The sequence below is a fragment of the Desmodus rotundus genome, chromosome 12, assembly GCF_022682495.2.
Source record: "Desmodus rotundus isolate HL8 chromosome 12, HLdesRot8A.1, whole genome shotgun sequence".
Classification (NCBI taxonomy): Eukaryota; Metazoa; Chordata; class Mammalia; order Chiroptera; family Phyllostomidae; genus Desmodus; species Desmodus rotundus.
In genome coordinates this window covers 91,272,681-91,291,124 of record NC_071398.1, presented here as the reverse complement: position 1 = coordinate 91,291,124, position 18,444 = coordinate 91,272,681, and the positions used below count along the sequence as shown (strand labels likewise).

At 49.4% G+C, this 18,444-nt stretch overlaps 1 protein-coding gene across 2 annotated transcripts in view; it reads left to right on the top strand.

The window, feature by feature from the left end:
* The window catches only part of CACNA1E (calcium voltage-gated channel subunit alpha1 E), a 413,895-nt gene that overhangs the window by 119,757 nt on the left and 275,694 nt on the right, over nt 1-18,444 (top strand). For both annotated transcript variants that reach the window (XM_053915565.1, XM_053915566.1), the window contains exon 3: nt 16,753-17,019. In XM_053915565.1, the coding sequence (XP_053771540.1) occupies nt 16,753-17,019 (267 nt within the window). The remainder of the gene's footprint in view (nt 1-16,752; nt 17,020-18,444) is intronic.

Sequence of the window (18,444 nt, the reverse complement as noted above, 5' to 3'; positions counted from 1 at the left end):
CCCTCACATTGCTTGTCTTTGTCCCTTTGTTTAGGGTGCTTTTTTTCATACAGCATTTATTAACACTAGTGTGGTAAAATTTAACTTCTTTTTTCTTTACAGTTTTTTTTTTTCATTCTGTCTTGTTTAAAAATTCCTTCCAAGTATTGGCTGAGTAGCTCAGTTGGTTAGCACATCGTCCCAACATGCCAAGGTTGCAGGTTCCATCCTCTGTAGGGTACAGAGAGGAAGCAACCGATGAACACATAAATAAGTGGAACAGCAAATCGGTGTCTCTGTCCTCTCTCTCTCTCTCTCTCTCTCTCTCGCTCTCGCTCTCGCTCTCGCTCTCCCCTCCCCCTCTCCCTCCCCCTCCAACCAAGAGTCATAAAAAAATTCCTTTCACATACCGAGACAAAAAAAGAAGTCATTTGCATTGTTTTAACCTAAAATTTTTGCAGTGTCGCATACAACACTCGGCTCTATCCATCCATCTGGAGGTAATTTTTGTGTATTGTGTGAGGTAGGCTCTAATTTTATCTTTAGCCCCCTTCCCATGGTTAGTCCTTTGTCCTGGCACCATTTAGCAACTAGTTAACTTGTGCCCGCTATTCCTGGATGTCTGACTTTATTCCACTGGTCTAATGGCATACCCCCTTCATAGCTTTGTAGTTCTGATGTGTTCGGGTAAATTCTCCTCACACCCCTGCCCAGTTTTTTTTTTTTTGGATATTTGCCCTTAATCATCTGTATGACTTAGGATAAGCTTGTCATGTTTCATTTAAAAAGTGCGATTTTGATTAGAACTGGATTTACATATTTATTTGGGAGAGGATCACCATCTTGAAGCTACTATTTAGTTTTTCCATCTCCGAATGTGACATATTTCTTCCTATGCTTAGAGCTTTCTTAACATCCCTCAAGAGTTAATATTTTTTCTCTACAGCTTCCATCACACACATGTCATTGGATTTGTTTTTAGGTGACTTATACATCATATTTTTAAAACAAATGTGAATTTTTAAAATTATTTATTTATTTTTAGAGAGAGGGGAAGGGAGGGAGAGAAACATCGATGTTCTTTATGTGCTGGATGCCGCAACCCAGGCACGTGCCCTGACCCGGAATTGAACTGGCGACCTTTTGGTTCGCAGGCCGGCACTCAGTCCACTGTCCCACACTAGCCAGGCAGGTACTTTATACTTTAGATGCTATTGCATAACTCTTAAAATTATTGTTGTTGTGTTTTCTTTGTTGTAGTTGTATCAGAACTTGTATTTTTTATTCTGATCTCACATGCAGCATCTTTGTAGAGCTGTCTTATTACTTTGAATGTTTCTTTTTCGTAGGCTCTTTTATATTTTTTTATCTAGACAGAATCAACAATAATGCACACTTTGTTCTTTCCCTTTACGCGTCTTTTCATTCTCTTTCTTCATCTATCATGCTGACTCGTACTTCAAGCCCAACAGGAGTAATGACTAGAAATAGTCTTAGTGGGTGTCCTAGTCACACACCTCACTTCAAGCATGTGGCTTGACGGCAAGTCTGTGCTCCTGGACAATACCCTCCGATCACCATTCCCACCTGGCGTGGCACTGTTGTGTAGTGGTGTAGCTCCATCCACCGTGTGTGCACACGTGTGTGGGAGCGTGTGAGTATATCCACAAGTCTACTTACCTGTCATCTCTCTGTCTTTATTTTAGATTTCTCCTCATATTGACCATTGTCCTGTGCTCTCCCTGCCATTTTCTTGCATGTCATCCTTCATTTAAATTTCCTTCTTGAGGAATATTGTATAACACTTGTTTGACCTGAACTCCAGTGCTAAAATTTTCTTAATTTTTCTGAGAAAGCCTTTATTCCAACCTCAATTTTGAGTAATAATTTAGCTATTTGTAACACTTGAAGATGTTATTCTGTTATATTCTGACCTCTGTTATTACAGTTGATAATCAAATTGTTGTTTCTTGTAGGTAATCTGTCCTTTTTCGGGTGCTTTTAAGGTTTTCTCTTCACAATTTTAGATCTTTGTTATTCCACTAGAATGTGTATAGGTTGGATTTATTTTTATTCATCCTGCTCAGAACTCATTGAAGTTTTTGACTGAGGGTTTACATCTTCCATTAATAGTGGGGAATTTATTCTTTGGTCCTTTAAATACTGCTTCTCTCTCCTCTTCACTATCTAATTCTAAAACTCCCAATAGATCTATTTTGGATTTTTTTCATTCCATCCTCTCTGTCTCTTAGCTTTAATCCTGTTTTCCATCCCATCATTTCTCTGTGCTGTGTGGTAGAAATTTTCCTCTGATGCGTCTGCCTGTTCACTCATACTTTCCTTAGTTATGTCTAACCTATTAGTTAACTTATCTACTGCTTTTAATTTCAGTGGTTACATTTTTCATGACAAGAAATTATAGTTGCCACTTAACTTTTTTCATTGTATCCTATTATGTTCTTTATATACCTTTTGTATGATTTCAAGCTACTGTACTCTAATTCTCTAGTTTATTGTATCAGCTCACTTTTCTTTATAGCGGGTTGTTTTCTTGTCTGATTAAAAAGTTTTGATTTCAAGTTCATGTCTAGTGATGCTTGTTTTTCTGGTGGAAATGCAGTCTAGTGTGGGTTGTGAGAGTAGCTTCATGGAGTGGTTTTGTTTGGTTCTCTTTCTTGATGCAGAATAGTTACTGAAACTATCATCATCATCATCATTATCATCATCATCATTTGGTTTAAGGGTTCCTGAACCCTCCTGAAACATAGTGTTTATCTAGGTCATAATTTATATAACATGCAGTCTTGGGTTTTGAATTCCCAGAGTTTGGCTTTTCTCAGTTACTAAGAGGTAAAAGCTTCCCCATCCTCTCCTCCTGCTGTGGAATGGGTCTTTCTGCAGTTCATTGTTTAACCGAGGTGTAGTCCTTCAAGTGCCCCAGCTTAATGCAGAGTGTAGTTTCAGCTTCCACTTCCACGTGCTCTTAAGTCCTTATGTCTGGATCTCGGATAGGCATTAAAACCATCTGTTGAACCCTGAGTTACCAGGGCCCGTGGGGCAGCTGCCGTTTGGGTTCACCCGCTTAGTCTTACGCTTTTCATTGCCTCCTAGGAATTTCCTTTTTTTATTTTGCAAGTTCAGCAACACATCTTAAAATATATTTTAAAATATATTCCTGTACTTTGTCTACTTTTCTAGAACTTGGTAGCAAGAGGTTTTTCTTACTGTGCCATCTTGCTAGATCTGGGTCCTTGAATGCCTTTCACAAAGAGAATACTCTAAACAAGGAGAGCCCACAGGACTTCCGGGGGGACACGCAGAGTCCCGCAACACTTACAAACATGATGCTCCTAAAGGAGAGGTTAGTCAGGGTGCTGGACTGAGCGTGGGGGAAATTTGGGGAAGGAGGTGGAAAACAACGCAGTGTTTCAGTGGGCAGTTACCTTCTGCCCCCTCAGATGACACCCCAGTGCTTGACTCATGGCAGCTCACTGAGAAAAGGGAGTGTTGAGAAGTCTTTACTGGCAGCTTCTAAAAATATCTCCCCTGACAGTGATTGATCGAGTCTTTTTAGGAAATGCAAGATTAGAATCTGGAAGCAGGGAGGTGATTCTCGGGTTCTAGTGAAGATGAATTCTAGAGGCCAGGTGGGGGCCATGCAGGGACTTGGCGAAAGGAGAGACTGGAGGACTGAAGCTCTACTCTAGCTTTAAAAATTACAAGGGGGAGCAGACCACAGGAGAAGCGGGGGAGGGGGGGGAGGGTAAAGGGTTGAGAGGAAAACATGAATGTAGAAGTTGTCGCTGAAGACAAAGCCAGCTGGAGGGGGAAGCCTGATTCTCCATGGGGCCTGCTGACCATATTTCTTAGTCTCCAGAATATCAGGAGACAGGCTGTTGGTGGAGACCCAGCTGCTTAGCCTTTGGTAGGTGGTGCTGGACGTCCGTGGCATCCACTCGTGTGTTCAGCTTGAGCTCTCTCTTCAGTCTCTGCTAGGATTACGTCTCTTTTAGACTGGGGTGTGGAACCGCCGTGTAGAGCTGTGAGAGCATTAGGAAACCAGAGGTACAGGCCAGAGTCCACTTGAGCCCCCAAAGGCTGGGACCCACTGGACATGAGGGAGGAACAGGGAAGGCAGCGCCTGCTTTGGCCGGGGTTTTCCTCTGGGAGGTGCTGCCCTCCAGGGGCTGACCTTGAACAGCGCATTTAATCACTCCACGCTGGTGGTCTCCACCAGCGACAGTTTTGCACCCCCGAGGGACATTTGGCGACGTTGGAAACATTTTTGATTGTTACAGCTGTGGGTTGGGGTGCACCTGGCATTCAGTGCTCAGAGGCCTGGCGTGCTGCTGAACGTGCCCAGGACAGCCCCCGGCACAGAACTGTCTGAGTCAGAAGTGTCAGTAGTGCTGAGGCTGAGAAACCCTGCTCCGCGTGTCCTTTCTCGTCCATACAGTGCAGCCGTTAGAAGAGGAGGCTGATGTGTGTGTGGCTAGATGAGGTGAGCCCTGGGTTCAGATTACCCGTCTATCTAACACATAGACCCACTTCACCGCTGTGGAAACACGAAGCAAATGCAGTGAATTAAAAACATTCTTTTGCACCAAAGAACAAAACTCTTATACTCAAAACGCCGTGAGCTTTGCAGGTTCACAGTGACCGCTGTGTTTGCCTCCACACACAGAGTCATTTATTTTGTCATGTTTCGGCAAGTTGCACTTGTGCCTGCGAGGTCAGAGTTGGGGTCAATCCTCCATGAGCTGAACAAAGGTCTCCAGAATACACACTTATAGTTTTTTTCCATACAACCTTTCCAACATGGCGCAGGTTATAAGAAGTCCATGTTCTGTTCGTATCCATATGCCTTTGCATATAGTTATCATTCATTTGTTAATGCATGCATTCATTCATTCATTCATTCATTCATTCAGTAAACATGTATTCGGTACCCGCAGTGCATGAGGCAGTGCATTAGTTGCTGTGGAGAATGCAAGGATGACTAAGTCGAGCCCTGTTGCCGGGTAGTTGGGGAGAAGGGATCTGAGCCCCATGGCATCTGAGGCCGGGGGACCTGAGGTGCTGAGAGTCCCAGAGGAGAGAGGGGTCATGTTTGTTGTATCATCACAAAATCACTTCACAGACAAGATATCACATGAACCAGGTTTTGAGGTCTAATTTTTCGACAGGTGGAAATGGACAAACGGGGCGGGAAGGGAGAAAGAAAATGAGATACGGCGTGCAGGAGGAATATTTTAAGGTGTGCATGTGGAGGCAGGGGTGAGCAGACCCGCTTCTCTGGGGCAGACAGTGAGTGCTGTGGAGTGGAAGGAGATGGGGGGGGGGCCTGTCCTGGCCCTTAAGATAGGGGCTTTGATTGGATGACACTTAAGTTTGCTTTTAACTCATTTGATAGGCACTAGAAAACTCATTTATTCATTCAGTCAATCAATCAATAAATGTATTTAATGACTACCAGGCAGAGGGGATACAACATTGAACACACTCTTGAACTTTATTGCATGGAGGGAGGGGATAGGATTGCAGTGGGGCTGTGCACTGAGAGGCTGTGATAGGACCTGGCAGAGGAAGATGGGTTAGAAGCCTCTTCTCATCTTCTGAGGAGGAGGTACGAAGTTCTGAACTTGAGAGGTGGTGGTGCAAATGGCAGAGAGAGACAGACTGTGGAAATGGAGCAGAGAGAGGAAAAGTGACAGGACTCGGGGAATGGTTGGTGTAGGAGGCAGGCAGGAGGGGGAATCAAAGATGCACCCAAAGTTTTGCACCTGAGTGAGGGGAGGGCTGCGATGCTGTGCACACAATTGGAGACCTGGGGAGGAAGCTGATTTGGAGGAAAAGACAAGTTTGTTTTGGAGGAAAAGACGAGTTTGTTTTTTAGCCAGTTGCTTAATGCCCAGCGCTTTCTGGTTATCCAGGTGGAAGAGCCCTATAGTGAATGTGGTACCAGCCTTTAAAAAGCACGGGGCCAAAGGTAAATGTTTGGGCTGTCTTCCAGGTATTCACTTTAGCTGGAGCCATGGGATGGATGAGGTCACCGACAGGGAGAAGTCTGTACACTCAGGAGGTGGCAGGAGAGCATGTGAGGATGAGGAGGGTTGAGGAGGTGGGAGAACGGTGGATTGCAGTGCTCCTCAGTGGGGTTCCAGAAGCCAATCAGCCCATTCCTGCTGTGCGCGTGTCCTGGAAGCAGCAGAGTGTGTACACACCCTAATAGCCTCTAGGGAGACAGACGCAGGTTTAAAAATCCCTTGGAATGTATTTAGCTGCAGAAGTGTTGAGCCACCCGATCATTTTATCACGTCTTGGTGCCTCAGCCAGAGAGGGAGAGGGGGAGGCGTGAGTCATCCCTCTCGTGTGTGTGTGTGTGTGTGTGTGTGTGTGTGTGTGTGTGTGTGTGTGTGTGTAAGGAGTTGTGGCTAAAAGGTTTGCTGCTAGAGAAAGCTGCTTGGTTTATGTTATAATGGGGTCCTGGGGCACTGTGGCAACAAGAGCAGCATAGAAGCTACGTAGTGTTGGCCCCAGAGAGGTGCACCGCCAGGGGGCAGCCATTTGGGGACTGTCCATCATAGAGTGGTCCGTGCCGTGCGTGCTTTGTAGCCTGGATGCTTGAGTGGCTGTGTGGGCCTTTGGAGCTCATGCAAAACCTGTGGGTTCCAGGTGAACACACTTTCCATCTCGACCCTTGGCGGTGGAGGAGGCTTTTCCACCGCATGACTGCTGCGTGTGACCCTACACTCTTCAACCACGGACCCTTGAAGCCATTCTTGTCCAGCCTCAGGGTCCAGGCACCTGCGCTTCTTCAGCTCACCTCTTGCACTGAGGTGTAGCGGGAACACGTAACTTCCAGGACCAGGCAGGGCCAGGTTCCAAATCGAGCTCGGCTACTTACTCGCTGTGCCATCTCAGTCTGTAGGGACTTTGTTTCTCCGGTCTCAGGGGAGTGGTTGAAGCTGAGTAGGCTGACCTCAGAGGATTCTTGTGCGGGGCAAACGAGATGATGCCGACATAGGGCTTATAAGTTAGACCTTCAACAAATGTTAGCTATTGTTTCTTTGAAACTTTGATTGGAAACTTTGACTGTTCGGTCTCTTTCTGTTGAATTGTTTTCAGAATTTCTTTCCCAGGGTTTTCCACTTCCAAAAAGTAACTAATTAGAGGTAAATTATAACCTAACACCCCCTTAGCCAGCTGCTGTCTGGCTCCCCGGGCATAGGAAGGGCCTCGAATACTTTGTACTGGTACAATTCCTTCTCGGAAACAGAAAGCTGATTTTTGACGTAACCTATAATGCCTGATGTCTGTCCCTGCAAATGTAACAATGAAACCCCCCGTGTGGTGTGACGCTCTTGTTTACAAAGCATTTTCACACACGTGATCTCAACATCATTTCGGAAGTTGAGTCTTTCACCCCAGTGAGCTGGTAACTGTCTTCTGTTTTCAGACATGCGTGTGTATATATGCGCCCATGCACGAACTTGAAATATAGCTTCTTTTCTTTTAACACAAAAAGCTAAAGTTTCAAAGCAGGTGGGGTGTGAGTTAAACACTGTTCTAAATGGCAGGCCTGCTGTTCATGGGGAGGGAAAGTGGCCTGAAAGTTTAAAAATAACCTGAACATTAGAGACTCCTGTGCATTCTACAGCCCGGAGCACGGTGAGCCTGTGGGCGTCTTACCTGCTGGAGCGCAGGCAGGAAAACCACCAGTTGAGAGGCAGGAGGGTTTACATGTGCTGAATCATTCAGTGGTATGCGTTGGCAGCAGAAGGTTTCGTGAAAGAAAAAATTAAAGTCAGACCTAATGATCAGAATCAATATTCCTCAATGGTAGGAATAGGGCCACCCCTGGCTTTGCCGAACACGGAGCACTGGGTAATATTTGGGTCTGCCAGTGGAGTGGACCCTCCTTTGCTGCTGCTGACCGTAATCTCCTCCCCACTCCCCCCTGCCCTCCCTCACCGACCCCTCCAGTGTTTGGCTGATAGCTCTTCCAGATAGCCGCCTGAGACTGACCGCAGGAAGTTGGGGCATTTGGGGGTAGATCTGGCCATTCACTGAAAAACAAGGAAATGGTGTGTAAAACCACATTCACCACGAGCAGGTGGTGTGTAGTGATGTACTCTTTGGATTGTGAAAAGTTTTGAAGAGCTTAACCTGGGTTTGGAGGAGGAGCCTGTTCTTCTCGGCCGGGCTCACTGTGGCCGGCAGGCGTCCCACGCCAGCATGCCTCGGCATACGGTGCACTTGAGAACCTGTGGTCACGGTCGGTCTATCAGCAATCTCTGGGGATGCAGAGGACGGGCACTGCTGGTGTCCTTTGTGCACAGGGGGTGATAAACCCATCCAGTGCCGAGGTGCAAGTGTCCTGTCTGGTCTCACACTCTCAGGACTCGCCATCTTCTTGCCTATTGGCATTAAAGGATCATCGTGGAATAAAGCAATCAGCCCTAATCTCTAGAAACGACATCAGTGAGAGGCTCTGCGTTAGTGAAGATGGGGGTTATGGAGTTCACTAGACCGAAGGTTAACCTTCTCTACCATTCACCGCCTGTCAGACCTTAAGGGACATGATTTCATCTCTCTCAGTCTTTCTTTTGTGATCTGTAAAATAGCGATTATAATAGTACCTATTGCATAGGCTTATCCTGAGAAATCAAGAAAGTAGAGGGCTTACTTAGCACAGTGCCTTGCACATAATAATTACTACCTGTTACAGTTAATAGTATTAACCCAATTGCTTGTACTTTTGTGCGTAATTATTCTTGTTTGACACCTGATCATTTTTCTCTTTGTTTTTATAAGTCCTGATTATTTTAACAAAGGGAAAATAGCATAACAGGAAGCTTTGGGTAATTATATTAATACTTGACCGCTTTATATCGCCAGAATTGTTTTGAAGAATGTGACAAAGTGATGGAGTGATTATGTAAAAAAAAAAAAAGAAAAGAAAAAGAAAAACCCAAAAAACCAAACAACAAGTCTATGGAGGGACACACACACTCAGTGTATGTGAGTGTGTCTATGAGTGTGTCCAAGGGGTTGATCATTTCAGAAATTCTTGTGATTGTGAGTTACATTTCCACTGTTCCCATGTTTACTTATTTTTTTTTAAAGATTTTATTTGTTTTTAGAGAGAGGGAGGGAGAAAAGCATCGATGTGAGAGAGAAGCATCAATCAGTTGCCTCTTGCACACCCCCAACCAGGGACCTGGCCTGCAACCCAGGCATGTGCCCTGACTGGGAATTGAACCAGCAACCTTTTGCTTTGCAGGATGATGCTCAACCAACTGAGCCACGCCTGTCAGAGCCACTGTCTCCATGTTTAAATGGCACATTAGGGATATTTAGAAATCTTCAAAAGAGCTTGCCATTCTTCATATTTGAATGCACTGTATTAAGCCTATCTGAGAGCCCACACCAATAAAGCAGGGGAATAAAAGAAGGAGCAGATGGGGAGAAATGGGAGAAGTGAAGATTGGGACCCTAAGGGGTTGGGGGATGCTGAGAAGGAGGAGAGGTCAGTGGTGCCACATGCTGCAGAGCGGTCAAGGAAAAGGAGGGTAGAACCAGGGCCATAGGAAGTCGGGTTGGGGGTCTCAGTTTAATTCTCTGGGAGTGGAAGGGGCAGAGCCAGCGCGTGGTCTGGCCGGGTGTGTGTTTCAAAACTGGCCTTAAGTCCATATCATATGGGAATGCCTTATTCACTCTGATTATTTTATACCAGGTGGGTGTAACCAGCTGCTCAGTGGAGGAGAGAGTGGGAGAGGAAGGGTGTGGTGATGGACAGGTGGTGGTTTAATCTGCTGCTGATTCCAACCCAAAGAGTCCTGTAAGAGGCAAGACTGGTGGGTGTGGTAAAATCGAGTTCTCTTCTCTGGGCCTTTAGGGTTCCTCTAGGCTGCCTTTTCAGCTGTGAGCTGTTTTCCTTGCTATTAGGAGTTGGTTTTCAAGAGTGCAGGGAGTGCATCAAGCCCAGCAGGTTCAGGATACAGCCCGGGGAACCTTCTCCCCCCTAGGCTCTGCCTTTTTTGGCTCTAGTACCTGACACGTGGAAGGGGCTCATTCTGCTTCCTGAATGAATGAATCAGCTGGAGCCCACCCCAGCACTGAGCAAGCTTGGTGCTGTGTGGGCTGCATTTTGTTTTCTGAGTCAAGAGGCCAGGGGGGGCGGATGGATGGGCGTGCTTCCATCAGTTGCTCCCACCCTCGGATGTCAATGCACCCTCCTCTCAGCGCCACCCGTCAGTCATCATTCGGAGCTGGAGCTCTGCAGTCCTCCTGCCACACTGTGCTCCTGCTGGGAAGCAAGGCCGGGCAGGAGGGTGGGAACTGAGGCTCACAGTGACGGGACTTAACACTGAGCCTCCACACCGACGTTCCCCATAAGGGTTAACGTCTGCTAGGTTAAGCATGTTTGACTCTTGCTCCAGCTGAAAAGTGACCTCATCTTTTGGAAAAGAAAGGACAGAAGTGGTCATCCCAGAGTCTTTGTGACCCCAGATGCACCAAAAGAAAATAAAAATGCCAACGGTTCATCAGTCTCTTGCATCTTGCCTACCCACCCTCCATGGCCCACCGGGGGCATGCAGGTCTCACACCACTTCTCCCCACCTGCAGTGCCCTCCCTTTCAAAGGGAGCTCCCCGAGTCTTCCCTTCCCCTGGTGCCTCCGGCTGGAAGGACGTCTCCCTTCCATTCTGCCCAGTGCTCTCTTACAGTGCACACTGCATTCTGCCTTGGATTAGAGCCCTTGATGGCTACGGTTTTCCCCCTTCTCCTCTCTTCAACTGTAAGCTCTTAGAGGCTGTGACTGTGTCTAATTTATCTTCGAGTCTCAGAATCCCTGAGCAGAATGCCTGGCACATGAAAGGGGTTTAATGAGTATTCAGTAACGGGGCTTACGAATTAGTGCAATAAGTAAACAAATATCGTCTCTCCCAGCTCTTTGGGCTCTTTGGGCTCTTGTGACACTCTTTGAGCTCTTTGGGCTCTTGTGACACTGGTCTCTAGTATTTTCCTTTTTTCCTTTTGCCCATTTGTCTTTGTGACCAAGTCTCACTTCTCTGCTCCTCCTGCCACTCCACACACAGCAGAGCCATCCCTGGGCTGCACCTCTGAAGTCTGCTTTCAGAAACAGAGAACGGACAGATTTGCAGTGTTTGCTACCACGGCTGAAATACACTTAACAAACACTCATGTGGCACTTACTGTGTGCCAGGTACTGTTCTGGGAGGCTGACACACACTGACTTCATATTCGCGACAGCCCTGTGGGAAAGGGGGTCTGCATTCACAGAAATTTAACCCTCTGGGAGACTCTGTCTCTGAGTCATTCTTTACCTCCCCAAGGTCCAAGATCATGCCTATGGCTGAACTTTGAAGCAAGGAGAACATTATTTGGATAAGCAGTATGGAAACAGCAGCTACACATTGTAAAGAATCCTGACTTTATTCTCAGGAGAGCCAGCTCTGCCATTTCCTAAGTCTATGCACTTGGACAAGCCCTTGACCCTCTCAGCCTCAGGTCATAGAACGTGCCCCACAGTCCTGCAACAAAGATGGCAGTGAGGTGACATTACCATGGTTGGCACTCAGGAAACATTGAGTTGGCATAACTGAATGGTTTTTAAAGCATTTTAAAGCAAACTGTGCAGATCTGCAGTCAGCTGATAGGGCGCTGGCTCCGTGGGCTTTCTCAGGCACAGGTTTGAGAAATGCTGGTTCTAGAGATGGACGTTACATAAGGCTATGAAGCCGTACGCTCGCCCCAGGAAGGGCTGTCAGGCGTCGGGGGAAGCCATGGGCTCCCAGGATGCCTGCCACCACGCTCCCGAGCTCCGCTCCGAATCTGCACCTGATCCCCTGCCAACTCGTGTCTGAAGAGCCCACTCCCAAATCCTCTCTGCATTGTGTTCCTTAGAGCGCTGCTTTGCATAAGAGTCTATTTCTTGGAAAAGCTCAGCAGAGGAAAAATAGAACAAAAGGGGCTCTGACAGCTTCTGCGTAAGCCACACAAGTGCAACTGACAGTGCCGGTGGGAGGGGCGCGTGCCTTTCGGACAAGGTTAGACGTGTGGACTCCTCGGCGAGGGGCTGAAAACCTCCTGGGAAGATGGCCCACGGCCCGGCAGGTCTGGGAAGAGCTTTGCGGATGAGAGGAATAGGCTGCGTGCTTCACCAGCCTTGCCACTCATGGCTGTCCATCTCAGCACAAGCTCGCATGGCCTGCCGGGTCTGGGGAGTGCAGCCACCTCCCCTTCTCCAGCGGAGGCTGGAGTGGCACCCAGCCCATCACCTCTCCTCCTGCTTGCACTTTGCAAGTTTTTCACTTGCTTCCCCAGATCCTGCTGGGTTTCTAGTTTGCAGCTAGCTGCTTGCAAAAAAAAAAAAGAAAAGAAAGAAAGAAAGAAAAAAAGCATGTAGAGCATTTGGCTGTACTATCTTAACTGTGTGTGTGTTGACCCAGGGTGTGGGGCTGCACTTTCCAAGTACTGTAAGATGGGCTGGCTGCATTGTGGTGAAATTTGGGGCTTGGGCCTCAACAGTCTCACAGGGGAGTAGAGGGCTGGTGACAGGAGGTCACGTCATTGGGAATGGCTAGGCTCTGAGGTGTGGTGTGCGGGAGGTACCTGAGCTCACCGTGATGTGCTCCCAAGTGACCAGTAGATGGTGCTCTAACAACAGGAAACTATGGCTCTGCCTCTCCTGGGCTGGCGAGCTTTTAGAAACCGGTTTCCAATCAGTTATGACCAGTTGCTGTTTTTTCTACATTTCCATTTGTGGCTCTTTAAGTGGACAGTAGAGCGGGGGACATGGAACCCAGAATGCCACCAAGTTCCCTTACAAAAGAGCATCATGACAATGACCTGACCCCAGGTTTTTTCTAAGGACCCTCCTGGGTCTTGAGGACAGTAGACGTGTTTCTGGTTAAGCACTTTCCCCACGTGGTCCCGGGAGCATTTGGCCACCAATCAGATTCAACCTGAGGATGGAAAGCACAGCGTTCCCATAGGCTCAGCATGATGGTTTAGTTTCTCCTTTGGACAATGAACAGTTTGGAATTGATACTGTTGCTGCACAGAGGAGATTAGTATGGGTGTTCAAAAGAGCCATAAAGTGCAAGTCAGAAGCTCTGTTAAAAGTCCAAAATCTGCCTCTTACCAGATGTGGATCAGCTCCTTAACGTTTCTGAAACTCTGCTGATTGGTCTCGCAGATCAGAGTCATAGAACCTGCCTTGCCAGGCTCACTGCAGAGGTTTAGAGTGAGGTTCATGTGAAGGGGAAACTATCAACACACCTAGGGTTCTTCTGTTCGGCTATTAAAATTGCAGTCCTCAGGGAGCTGGGAGAAGAGGCATTGGAGAACAGGAAACCAGCTCATAGATCTCCAAGGTTTCAGGAGCTGTGACAGCCAGGCTGGGGAAAAATGAGCGTGTGCCTTCTTCCCTCAGGCAAAGTTCATTCCCAAAGCCATCTATGCCATCACATTTGCCTTGGCCCTCTTGGGCTGTAAGAATTCCCATTTATTGCTCCCATGGAGGTGCTCATACTCCTAAGGGTCTTCAGTATTATCCCCCACCCCATGCATTTGTGATCCCTGTCTCCTCAAAAGGCAGGGAGGCAAGTCTCACATTTCCATGTGCCGTCATAGCCTGTCTTGGGGATTCCAGGTCTAATGAATCACAGTAGCCACAGAGAACAGGGCATTGTAAAGACAGGAGAGGGAATGAGGGCTGGATCTCTGCGGAGTGGGTGATTGAAGACACAAGTCACGGGTTCCTAGCAGCCCCAGACCCTCTTCTGGGAGGAAAATTTTGCTGAGCCCTGCTTCCTCTGAGCATTGACGGATAGGCCTGCCCCCCTCTGGCTTGCTAAGGCCAGGGCGTGAAGGAAAGGGTGAACTTGCAGCCCGAGAGTATGGTCCATCAAATGTTCCAGCCCATTAGGTTAAAGACTCTAATTAACCCAAGAAGAGGATACATTACTTTTTGCCATTTCTTTTGTTCATTATTATGTTTGCAGTGACTCAATGTCTGGTGCTCACAAACATTTGTCAAATGATGATTTGAATGCATTTGGGGCGGTGGATTATGGATTATGGCCCTGCCTGAAAGCATGGATTTGGTCATTTCTGAAAGCCCTTTTGAGTCCTCTATAGTTTACAGGGTCACGGACACAGCCACTTGTGACTGGCTCTCGATGACTAGCAGGATGATGGGACTTCATGGTTCGTTAGCACTATCTTCCCCTTTCCTCCTCGCTAGCTATTCAGACAGAAAAGGACCCTCCAAAGAAGGGAGGTAGAAGGACAGAGTGAGGCAGTCAAGTGAAATCGCAGTACTTGCTAGAGCTGACTCACCTTTCATGGGATTCTGTCCGGAAATGGGCTCCTTGAGTCGAGAGGTCAGCATGCTGCCCCCAAGGGCAGCAGTGCCTGCTGGGGTGGACATGTTAAGACCATTGCTTTGGTTTTCCCTTTACACATGCACATACATTCTCACACAGTAGACCCTCATCAGTGCTCACATGGCCTTGCCCACGCACGGACACATACATGTAAGAACACGCGTGCCTCCCCTCTCACCAGGTCATCTCTCACACAGACACGCTGCCTTTCATGCAAGGGAAGCCACACTCACCCAGGGGTTCCAAGAGAAGGGAAAGGGAGAAAACGCCTTCTCTTCCATGGCTCAGTTCGAGAGGATTTGGATAGGACTGTGAGTTGAGGCCAAGGCAGGCACAAGGGGAAGGTGTGCTCTAGCTAGTGTGGACATGGAAAGGGACAGTTGGTACCTGTCCTTGATCCAAAGCAGAGTCACCTGTGGGGAAGGGCTTGGTGCTAAGTCTAGGGACTCTATCTAGGGCTTGGGGTCCACCTTACCCACTTCCGAAGCTCACATACTAATTCTGTTTTTGTCTCCATTCATGTGGTGGGTTTGAGGACATCAGTGGAGCTGGCTTGGGGTACAGGATAGGAGTGGGAGGATCCTCCTGATTGTTAAGATTTTGAAAAGGGCAATTTCAGCCTTGAACTCACCACCTAGGGCCCCAACATCTGGACCACCCTTCCAGGAATGGGTGTGCAGGGCTCCACAAGAGCCAAATCCAAGAGGCTATCCCAGTTCTCCCTGTTTGGAGAGGGAGGGTAGATACTCTTTGAGGGAGCTGGCACTAACATCGAGTTGTGGACCTGCCCCCCGGCCCCCTGGAAGTCCTAGGGTCCCTCACGGAGCCTGCAGGCTGCTAAGTGGGGAGTTGCAGCGTTTGCGGAGACTGGGAGGTGGGTAGGAGCAGCGACTGGGCCGGGTGCACTGTGTGCAGCACGAAATGCGTAGACTCCCCAGTGGGGCGGCAGACCAGGCACCGCATTGACCTGGCCCCTGGACAGAAGGCGTGCCAGGGCCTGCGCACGTGCGTGTGCGCCCCCGCTGGGCCTCTTGGTTTCTGTGGAGACGCTACTAGCTGCGCCAGCCCCTGTCCTTTTGGCTTTACTTGGGGAAAGGCCACTCTTCCCGGACCTTTTCTGAGGTGATGGTCCTGTACCATCTGGCTCAGTCAGCCAAACCAGCTCTGCATCCCCAGGAACCTCCAGACAGTTGGCCAGGGTCCTTCCGGCGCCGTCCCCGCCCCTCCCGGCCTCGCCAGCCCCGCCCCCGCTTCCCTTGGAGCCCCCGCACACGCCTCGCAGAACCTCTGCCTGCCGCTCGCTACCCCCAACCCGCCTGCCCGCTGTCCCCCGCTCAGCGGAGCCTGCCTGGCTGTTGGAGTGGAAGAGGAAGACTGAGTCCATAGTGAGCAAGTTTGGTCCTTGGACCGGCAGCTCCCGTGGCAGGCCACGGCTAAGCTCAGCTGCAACCTGTTCCTCCCTCGCCCAAGTGCTCGCCCGCCTCCCACCCTCTCCCTGCGCAGCCGCGGATCGCTGTTGCATGCTGATCCGGGGAGGCGGCCGCGGCCAGCGCTCCGGGCGGATGCTGGCACTCGGGCTTCGCTGCTCTCTGGATGCTGTTCAACTTCTCTTCCAGGCGCAGGGGCTTTGAAGTCATTTGTCTCTCCGGTTGGATGGACTTCTTATTTTGATATTCTGGGCGTTGCGGTTTACGCAGGAACCTCTATACAGCTCTTCCCCCCTCCCTCCTTCTCTTTCAACCTTTGGATGCGTCTGCACTGGCAGATTTAAAGACCCAAGTCTTGGCTGTGGAATTTCTTGGATGGACTTTGCAGGGGCTGGTGTTCTAAAGCATGTCTCGTCCTTGTCTTTCTGTCGCTGTTGGTGTTAAAGTTCTTTTGTTTTCATTTTGTCCTTCCCCCCACCAATAAATCACCAAACTGTTACCTAGCGGCCGGTGCCTGCCTCTCCCAGGACTAGGTGGTTCGTCTGCCAGAAGAGGAGCTATGTTTGAAGAGCAGCCTACTCCACCCCTCTCCTCTCCAGCCCTTGAACGCCACCGCACACTGGCATTTTGAAAAAAAAAAATTGCCTCCAGAAACTGAGCACCCCCCCAGCCCTCTCCTCCCCTTTTTAACTCCTTGAGGAATGGAGCTTTGCAGAGGTCGTATTTAGATTCAACAGTTCAGAGCGGCAGGGTGGCTGCTGCTGCCTCTCCAAAGAGCTTGCAAGGCTCCGGGAGGGGGTGGTCCCCCCGCTCCACCTCGCCCGTCTGGATGCTGCTCTGAGTCTCCGTGTGTCTTTCTGCTTGTTGCTGTGTGCAGGTGTTCGGCCGTGATCACCTTTGTGTGTCTTCTGTCTGTTTAAACTTCAGGATGGCTCGCTTCGGGGAGGCGGTGGTCGGCAGGCCGGGGTCTGGCGATGGAGACTCGGACCAGAGCAGAAACCGGCAAGGAACCCCCGTGCCGGCCTCGGGTCCGGCGGCCGCCTACAAGCAGTCGAAAGCGCAGAGGGCGCGGACTATGGCTTTGTACAACCCCATTCCCGTCCGGCAGAACTGTTTCACCGTCAACAGATCCCTGTTCATCTTCGGAGAAGATAACATTGTCAGGAAATACGCCAAGAAGCTCATCGATTGGCCATATCCTTTCTTGCCCACCATAACTCCCCTCTCCCCCTGTGCATTTCTTCCGGTGAGGGGGGAAACCTAGCATGGAATTTATCCCCCTTCCCTTCCTGGTGCCAGTCTGCCCCTTTGCTAAAGTGCAGTCTTTACTTTCGTGCATCTAAGGGGCCAGCTTGGTGCCACAGAGATCAGTGTGGGCACTGGTGGTTTTCAAGGTAAGACTTCTGCTTTTTGATTTTTCCTGTGTGGCCATCTCTAGCATCCCTGGGTGGCGGGGTGTTGCGGTTTTGTCTGCTTCCCAGGCCCACCAGTCCCTTCGCATTGAGCGGGCTGCCTCAACTTCAGGGCTTTCTTGCATACCCAGACCCCCTTCTCGTACCTCAGAGCCACCCCCTTGCTTCCATCCCCACCAGCTGGAGAGACACCTGCATTACCTGCCCATGGGGGAGGTCCGGGCTCCATGAGGGGATTTCTTAGTCCAGAAGCTTCAAGAGTTCTGGGCCAAAACCCTAGAGACAAATAGATAAAATTAAACAGGCTTTTGCCTGGGGACCCAGCTAACTCTGGGGACTGAGTTGAAGCTGCACTCAGAGTGAAGTAAGCGAGGGGAGGTAATCTCTAATGACACAGCCCAAGCAGCTTGGCTGGAGTTCTCTTCTGAGCCAAGGAAGAGCAGCTCACCCAGTCTGCTCCTTTCCTTGAGTCCTGGGTTGGGTACCCCAGCCTCTTAGTACTGGACTGGACCCCACTGAGTGTTCTCCCAGGCAGATCTTCTGGGCCTGAATTCCTCAGCTGAAGGCTGCCTCAGCTGAGCCTGGAGGTGTGTGAGCAGTCTGGCCCTCCCGAGCTCCACAGGAAGCTGGTGGGGCATCTTGGATGGTGGCCGTGTCAGGGCGAACTGGCATAGAAGGAGTGTCTTCGCAGGTTCAAGCAAGTGCACCCAGTGCAGGCTGCTGATTAGGCATCTCCCTGCCTTGTTCTTCAGTAAGAATTTAGGTGTCTGGCAAGATCTTTAGGAATTGGAGCTTGGTGAGGTGGTGAGGGGGATTAGTAGGAAGCAAGGCAGTGGGGATGGTGGTAAATATGGGGGTAGCTTGGAGATATGGGACTTTGATTCTTGTGGAGAGAGATTTCCTGGGAAGGCTGCACCTGCAAAGGAGGCCCTGCCTCTTTTTCCTTCTCCTCCCTCCTGCTCACCCCCACCCTCCAGGTGTGCAGCTCTGGGACAGCTGGAGCCCTGCTGGGTCCCTAGTGTCAGCGAGGCTCGCTGCTCACTCCCCTCAGGGCCGGGGCATCTCCCTGTATCCCCAACCCTGGTCTCTGGTCTTCCCCTCCCTCTTCCCTACTTCCCTGCCTCAGCAGCTCCGCGATTGGCTGGAGTGCAATGCTTCCAGGCAGCACCCCTCATTAGCAATGAAGGAGCATCTCTAAGCAGATATT